The sequence below is a fragment of the Balaenoptera borealis genome (genome assembly GCF_965194805.1).
Source record: "Balaenoptera borealis genome assembly, chromosome: 1".
In the NCBI taxonomy this organism is placed as follows: domain Eukaryota; kingdom Metazoa; phylum Chordata; class Mammalia; order Artiodactyla; family Balaenopteridae; genus Balaenoptera; species Balaenoptera borealis.
Window position 1 is genome coordinate 61,760,346 of NC_138860.1, and position 8,867 is coordinate 61,769,212.

An 8,867-nucleotide genomic window follows, 5' to 3' on the forward strand; every position below is an offset into this window, starting at 1 on the left:
CCTGGTGTAATAATACACACAAGCAGCTTCCAGTCTAATTGCAGGATTGGGGTGGGGGAAGCACAGACAGGCAAATAAGCAATTTCAATATAAATTGGTAAGTTTTAGGTTAAAGTTAAGTATAAGACACCATAAGAGCACAAAAGGGGGGTCGCCAGCCACTAAAAAAATATTAATATTTTGAGATCTCTTCTTCTTAGATTATTTCTTTGAATTGAATTGAAATCCATTAAACCACAGCATTATAGTTAGTAGACACAGGTCCCACCCAAATGATTCAACACATCCAGTCAATTAGTTAAAATTTATGTGCACTATTTGGTTGAAACCACTTAGCATCACATAGCCACCTTAGATAATGTGCCAAGTTAGTAAAATGTGTTTACCCATAACCTTCCACATGTCATATTATTATTATCTCATGAAAACCTCTAGGGTTTGGGAGACATTTGGGAAATGCAAGTACATGTTCATTCAGAAAACTTTCCTTTCTTCTTCTGTGACTTGACTTTGCTATGTTTCTCCCCTCATAAAACAGGTGTTTTCTTTTCAGTGTTTTCTTAAAAACCAGCTTTGAAAATTATTGTGGGCAAATAGCAATGAGGAAGGGTAGATGACCCCACCTTTCACTATGAGGCAGTGTTTTAATGGTTTCCTCTGTGGTTCACTAGTTGGATGATTAGAAGTAAGCTGATTCCAACAAACTGCCCTCAGGTAACACTCTAAAAATACTTGACATTGCTGAGTGTCCCCTTAGGACTAGAAAACAGTTAGTCCTTTCTCTTCCCTTGAAGTTATCAAGGTCTGATTAGCTCTTAACTATTTAAAGTCAGATAGAAGTGAACGTGTACATCATCAACTACTTGGATAGTAGAGTCTTAAACATGAATCAAATTAGCAATTTAATAAGAACAGGAGGGCATAAGTCTGGGGTGTCTAGTGACCAGATGAAGTAACTTTAATTAAAACTTTACTACAAATTGTGATCACATTCAAAAAATGTTCCAGGTGACAGTTTGGGATGTTAAAAAACTTACTGGCAAAAAAAAAAAACACATGACTTGTATGATAACTATAGTAGTGACAATTATGGAAATCACAGAAAGACAGTGAGATCATTGCCCAATTTGAGGAGAACTGATTTTGTTAGAAAATTAGACTTTTCATCAAAAGTCTAATCCTTGCTACTTTGGCAAATGAAAGAACTGGCAAGATATATTTTTTTCATTCTTTTACAGGAGATCAAATGAAGCACAGAGGTATGAGAATTTGCTCCAGATCAAACTTGAATGAAGCCACTTTTTGAGTAGTGAACCCTCAGTATGGGGACCCAATAATTGTTGGATGATTTTCTTGCTTATTCCATAAAAAAAGAACTCCATTATGAAGACAGGTTGAAATAGATATTAAATTGTCATTATCACAGGTGTCAACTATGACTCATGTGTAGAGAACCATTTTACTCTGGAACCTAAGAATGATGAATATAGCTTTCATCTCTGATAAACACTGACCAAAATCTCTCCCATCATGGATACCATCAATGAAGTACAGTTAGGACAGAAAGAGAACACAAATGATGGATTATCTTTCCCAATATGTAATGAATAAACTTTGGGACTATTCTTAATAATAAATATTTATTAATAAGACCATCTAAATTAATATGAAAGACATAAAAAATAAAAATATAAAAAATAATTTGACTCATGCAGCACTTTTATAAAAGGTGAACATAATGTAATTAGTCCATGAGCTTTAAAGGGAAATGAGCTGGCTGGCTAGTGAGGGGACAAGATGCCAGAGGGTCACTACGCAGTCAGGGTCACAGCTGTATTGTTGGGTTGTTGGGCTCCTGTAGGCTTGGTCTGGCTCACATTTCTCCTGCTGGACTTGTCTATTGTTCGGACTGCTTTTTTCACCCATTCAACTTGTGGATCAGCACAGACTTTAAGGCCACGTCTGGTAATAAATCTGCAATGCAAAGAAAAGATAGACAAAGTTAGTCACATCCTCAAAGCCTTGGAACCAGAAGTTAAGATCAGATCATATATAAGAGATCTTGTGCAGAAATGACTGGACAAAACAGTCTTTCAGATTCAGGAGAATATAAATGAAAATCTTTCCTCTGCAATCTATTTTGCCATAAAGGAGAAATAGCTCCAGGTAATACCCAGATCCCTGGTTCAGCATAAACTGCAGGCTCCTTTTCTCATCATTGCTACCAGGTGATGTAATTAAACAGGACATTTGAGGTCATCTAGTCCAATTATTACATATCATCTTCTTTTTCAAATTTAAACACACTCATCTTATTTTCTGGGTAAAAGGTGATTTCTTTATCATAGTTTTGGGGATAAAGTTGCAGTTGTGTGTTGGGAAGAGTTACTATTCTGAAAATGAGATCCTAGAAAGAGAATGGTACCATGTAGGCCAGTTGTTGACACTATTCCTTGAGATATGGCAACTGATAAAATATGGCACTCTACTCCAGCACACCATAAGGGCAGAGAAAGGCAGGGAAGGGGAGGGATGGGAAGGGAGGCATCCCACACCAGTGTGTCTCTACGGTCAAATCCTGATCTGAACCATCCCGCTCTAAACCTAACCCTCAGGACTGAGCATATTATTCATCTGGTTCCCAGTTAGATTCTTCTGCTAAGATAAAGCAGAAAGGAGGGTGATATTCTTCACTTGGTTGCCAATTTTTTGTCATAAACATTGTTTGGGGCTACATAAAGGCATGGTTCATATGGAAAAACAGAAAGACTATTGGCTACGTTGAGGATTTCCTCCTTGTTGACATTTTTCCTGAGGAGGGCAGCATTTCTATATACTGTGTTCCATCAAGCCCAGATTTGGGGGAGAGCAACTCACATCACTGCTTTCATGAAGCCCTCCGTGATGGTGTAGGTCTTGAGTTTTTTAATTGGCAGTCGCTGGGTAGTCAGACTCACACAGATGGTCTTGTCTGGGACTTCAGTCCCCACACCTGGTAAAGAAAACCAAGCAAACAAAAATAAAATATAATTGTTAATACTATCAATGTTAGAGTGTTGTAAATAAAATAAAGAGTGATCTGATAAAGAATAATTTGGGGAAGGCAACACTAAATGTGGGAGAGGTAGCTCATTTTTGACTGAATAAATAAAGGTGTCCTCATTTTAAATGGTAAAATGTGAAATATGTAAGGGAAGGAGTTCATTAAATACTCATCCTCAATAGAAATGTCCCAGAAGGATTAAACTTTCTAAGTTTAGAGAACATCTTACATTGGAGAAGGGAAAATAACTTGGGAGAGTTAATAATAGTAAGGGTTTTCTAAAGTCTAAAAAGGGTTTCTAAGTGCTGATTTACTCCTAAGCCGGAGACTGGCATTTGCTACTCAGGGAAGCAAGTATTCTCAGAGAATATTTCTCAGAGAAATATTCAGCAAAAAAGCATCTTAAATAATATCCAATGATGATGAAGTTTGAGCTATAGTGTTGCTGGGGTCAGAAGGCTTTTTATAAACATGAAACTGGCCAGGTGTTCACTACCATTGCTCTTCAGCTCTCCTTCTCTCCATCACAAAAATATCCAGCCTGCACATTCTTAACCCTCTACATTTGCCAACTTACTTTTAATGCTGAACTGTCTCTGAATGCAGTGAAAGAGGGAAATACCCAAGTGTCTACAATCTTCCTCAGTCTTATTTCCCCTACCCGTACATGGGTTTCTACCAAATGGCAGCCTGTTTTCTCAGACAAATGCCAGCCAGCCATGGTTAAGACAACATTTGGCCTAAAGTTTTGGCTTCATCAATATTTTTTTTTAATTTGGGGCACAATTTCAGGGAGTTGCAGACATTGCCATCTCTATTTATGGACAACTTTGGGATCCATGATCAGGTTCAGATATTCTAGTCTAAGTAATAAGTCTACTGATTAGGAGGTTGAAAGGAGAGTTAACTGAAACATTAATTATACCCAAAGGATATTCCCTCTTCTTGCCAGAGACACAAGGAGAAATATACTCCAACCAGCTGGGAAAAAGTGATCTTTTAAGAAATATGTGTAGAATGCTCATGTAAGTCTCAGTATAACTAAGTCTCATCTGGGTATGTCTTGTAGGTTTATTTGATTGTATATAAGACGTTGATATTTGTTAGCACTTATGGTCTTTTATAAACTCAAGAAATTGATCATCAGCAGGAACAACATTCATAGCAGTAATAACAGACTCTCCTACACACTTAATGTAAAATTGATTTCCTGGTTGTAAAGGTATGAGCTACCAGTCAGTTTTGTTTTAATAGAAAACATTGATTTGCTTCAGAACATAAACCATCTAGCTCATTCCCACTTTGTGAACTCTCAAAATTTTCGAGAATTTATCAAGATCAATATTAAATAGGCAAAAGCTTCAAAGGTATATACAATCGTCATCAGCATTCCACAATTAACATTAATCAAGAAGTTAGGACTTGTGTGGAAACCTAATAAGTGATCATAAGATTTATTTCATTTTAATCCCGGGTAAGCATATCAGTTATAACATTCTTCTTATAGATAAGTAAGCATAAGCACAGAGAGGTGAAGAAATTTACCTCAAATCACCCAGTTGTGAAAAATAGGAGCCCAGATTGTAACCAAGTTTTATCTTCAAAATCTACAAAGTCTCCTAGAGTCAAATTATTCCCATTTTGCACATGGGGAGCCTGAGGCTTAGCTCGGAGAAAGTATACTCCAGTCAAAGCCTGAGTCAAAACCAAAACGTGTGGCCACTGCCTGCATACGTAGATGCTCCTTATCTCATAAGTAAGCTTTTGACTTACCTTCCACAGTGTATGCAGCAAGACAGCAGATCCCGAAGAAGGCCAGAATGAGAAGTCTCATGGCTGAAGTCCTGCTGAGCTGTGCAGCGAGAGGCTGAGGAACTGATCCTTTCAGTCTCTTTTATTCCTCCAGTGATCAGCGCACTTCCTGTGGTGAGAGGGGGGCTTTCGAGATGGGTGTGGAATCACGGAAAGTCTTTGCAATACTGATGCTTTCTTTGGTTGAAAAAAAAAGTTCCTTTGTCCCCACTCATACTAACCCAACACTCTGTGGCCTTTTCTCCTCCTCCTGTGGTTAATGTGTCCGTGAAACCAAATGTGTGCACAAAAGAAACGTAGTTGTCTCATCTCTTGCCACCAGTCTAAATTCAAACCTTCCACTGCACACACACCCCAGGGCCATGGGAGTGTCATGGCCCAGCACAGGGACAGTGTAAAGGAAACAAGGTGGGTGGTCACTGTGGTCCATCTCCCCCTCCTGCCTCATGTAACATCAGCTGTGACATGAGGCTTCCACCACTGTGGATCCTAAGCCCAGTGACACCTTAGGGAGGTGATGGGATTCTGTGGCTTCCCTGAGCTCCTCACTCCTCTGCCTTAATCTTCTTATTTCTCTCCTCTGCCCTCATTCAGGTGATCCCCTTTCTTTACACCAGCCTCCCCACATACCCAAGAAACATTTCAATAATGATGATTGGAGCCTGTCTATCTGCATGGGTTTGCCTTATTTTAACTTAATACATACATTTTTAAAAGATTTTGAAAAGTTGTCCTGACATAAAATTTTGGAAAAAAGAAAAAGGAAATTATCTGTAATCTTAGCATTCTGACTGTTTTCATTTTTAATGTTTTTCAATGAGTCTCTATGGGTATACATGTTTTGCAGAGTCGTGACAAATATAAATACTGTTTTTACATCTATGTAAATATGCTGCCATGTTTCTTCATAATCTTCATCTTTCTACTCTGACTAAACACATACACAGGCACAGTAAACCATTCCCTTTTAACTTATTGTTATGTAAACCACATCTATAAGTAAATTTTCATTAAATACACTGAATCTTTTGCTTCTAATCACCAGGAGTAGGATTACGAGGCAAAATCATATGATCATCTTTGTAACTCTTGCGATATATTGACATATATACTTCCCAGAATGTAATTTCCATTTGCAATGCTTCCAGTAGTGTTTCACTGTAATGGTTACAAGACAACCTGTCTGTCACTCAATTTGCTCTTTTGGGTTTTGTCTTGTTTTGTTTAATATAGGTATGTGTAAAATGCATTTATTAATTATGTGTGTAGCTAAAAGGTTTTGTCATTACTATTCAGGGATATGAAAATAACATTCTGATTAAATATACATATAGCTAAAAGTTTTTGACATTGCTATTAAGGATATGAAAACAAATTCCTATATTTCTATGAAAATTATAGGTTAAGCTCTAAGATACTTTTCATTAATGGCATTTAATTTTCCACCCAGATTTTACTCAGAAATTCAAATAGTTTTTCGTTGTCTCCACCTAGCTACACCATCAGTTCTTAAACTCTGAACACACAATTCCACTCAAAATGCTTCTCTTCCTATTACTCCTTGACATGGAATAATGTGTTATCATCTATTCAGTTTCCAAATACAGATTACTTGCATCATCTTAGACTCATTGCTAGTCACCCATATGTTGTTCTCAACCAAGCTGGACTAAGTATACCTTCAAAGTAGCTCTTCTATATGTCTTCTCCTCTCTCTTCACACTGCTCAAGGCAGGACCTCATCACTCCTTGTTAGGACTACTGCAGTAGACCAATTGATTCCCCCGGCCTGGGTCTCCTCCCTTTCCAATGTATCCTCCACAGCCTTGCCAGAATAATCATTCTAAAGCCTTAATCTAATCAACTTGTTTTCATGCTGAGAACCTCTTTGCTACTTCCCATTGCCTACAGGATTCATTTCAAACCTCACATTGTCATAAATAAAGGTGTTCAAGATATAACACGCTTTTCTTTCAAGACTCATCTTTCACCATTCATGCACATGCTCCAAAACCTCTAGCCTTAACAAACATCTGTGTGATCATCCAAATGGGCCATTCTCTTTTCTACTCCCAACATATTGCTTCCTTTTTCTGGAATGCCCATCTCAGCTCCCTACATAATTATTTGTAAACTCCTCCTCTTTTTACAAGTTTTTCTGAATTCTCTAGAGACAATTAACTTGTGCCATCTTCAATGACCTCTTGGAACTTTCTAGCCACCACTGTTCTACCACTAATCTCATTTTATTCTCCTACTCAATTACATTTCTGCATCTTCCACTAGATGGCAGGCTCCTTGAGAGTAGGGAATTTGCCTCAGTGCTGTCTGGGTCTCTGGCACTAGCAAAATGTTTGCTACATAGTGGTCACTCATCAAAGGGTTTTTGAATAAATGAATTCTTTTCAAAAGACCAACATTATAATGATTGTACATTAAGTAAAGGATGAACATCTAAAAACATAAAGCCAGAATATTGTGCCTACGTCTTCCTCTCATGTTTATAGTCAAATCGGCAAATTGACCAATGGCTGAATTTTTACTTAGCATTTTGAAAGAGAATTTCTTAAACTCTGAGAATGAATTATTCATTTCAGTTTTTCCAAGCATGCACTAAAGTCTCTGATGGAGAAGAATTAAGCAACCAACAAAAATATAGAAACCTAGTACAAAATGGGCATAATCTGCTAATGTGTGGACGTTGATTGACAACAAGTTGAAAGATATTAGAACAAATATTTCTCATCCTTGACCCCTCTCTTTCTCTTACATGCCACACCCAATCTGTCAGAAAATACTGTTGTCTCTCTGTCTTCAAAATAGAATCTAAACCCTTCCCACCACCCCAAGAGACCCAACTTCAAGCCACAATCACTTCTTACCTGGATTCGTCCAACAGCCTCCTAACTGATTTTCCTAATTGCACCCTTACTTTCTTTTGGTCAGTTTTCCAACCTGACAAAGTTGATCACGTCAAAATGTAAGTAATATGTTACTTCTCTGCTCAAAAATCCTTTGGTGTAGCACATTTTCATGAGTGAAAACCAGAGACTTTTTTTTCCCCATGTATTGTTTAATGTATTTACATGCTCTGCTGTACGTTAACCACTTAACTCTAGTGTAAAGGTTAAAGGACAAAAGTACTAATAATAAATATAGCAGAGAGACCTCCAAGATAGCGGAGGAGTAAGACATGGAAATCACCTTCCTCCCCACAAATACATCAGAAATACATCTACATGTAGAACAACTCCTACTGAACACTGGCAGAAGACCTCAGACCTCCCAAAAGTCAAGAAACTACTCACGTACCTGGGTAGGGCAAAGGAAAAAGAAAACACAGAGACAAAAGAATAGGGACAGGACCTGCACCTCTTGGAGGGAGCTGTGAAGGAGGAAAGGTTTCCACACACTAGGAAGCCCCTTCACTGGCAGAGATGGGTGGCAGGGAGAAAGCTTCGGAGCCACGGAGGAGAGCACAGCAAAAGGGGTGCAGAGGGCAAAGAGAAGAGATTCCCGCACTCAGATGATTGGTGCTGACCAGCACTCACCAGCCTGAGAGGCTTGTCTGCTCACCCGCTGGAGCAGGTGGGGGCTGGGAGCTGAGGTTTGGGCTTTGGAGGTGAGATCCCAGGGAGAGGACTGGGGTTGGCTGCATGAACACAGCCTGAAGGGGGCTAGTGCACCACAGCTAGCTGGGAGGGAGTTCAGGAAAAAGTCTGGAACCGCCTAAGAGGAAAGAGACCATTGTTTCAGGGTGCACAAGGAGAGTAGATTCAGAGCACTGCCTAAACGAGCTCCAGAGATGGGCACGAGCCATGGCTATCAACGCAGACCCCAGACACAAGCATGAGATGCTAAGGCTGCTGCTGCAGCCACTAAGAACCCTGTGTGCAAGCACAGGTCACTATCCACACCTTCGCTCCTGGGAGCCTGTGCAGCCCGCCACTGCCAGGGTCCCGTGATCCAGGGACAACTTCCCCGGGAGAACACACGGTGCACCTCAGGCTGT

At 39.2% G+C, this 8,867-nt stretch overlaps 1 protein-coding gene across 1 annotated transcript; it reads right to left on the minus strand.

The window, feature by feature from the left end:
* Nucleotides 1-1,047: 1,047 nt before the first annotated feature.
* Nucleotides 1,048-8,658, minus strand: LOC309605741 (lymphotactin-like). Its single transcript, XM_082341929.1, has 3 exons — nt 4,817-8,658; nt 2,878-2,992; nt 1,048-1,974 (listed from the first exon to the last, which is right to left on the minus strand). Exons 1-3 carry the CDS (start codon nt 4,875-4,877, stop codon nt 1,812-1,814), a joined length of 339 nt encoding a protein of 112 aa, XP_082198055.1. The 5' UTR covers nt 4,878-8,658; the 3' UTR covers nt 1,048-1,811.
* Between the last annotated feature and the right edge of the window lie 209 nt (nt 8,659-8,867).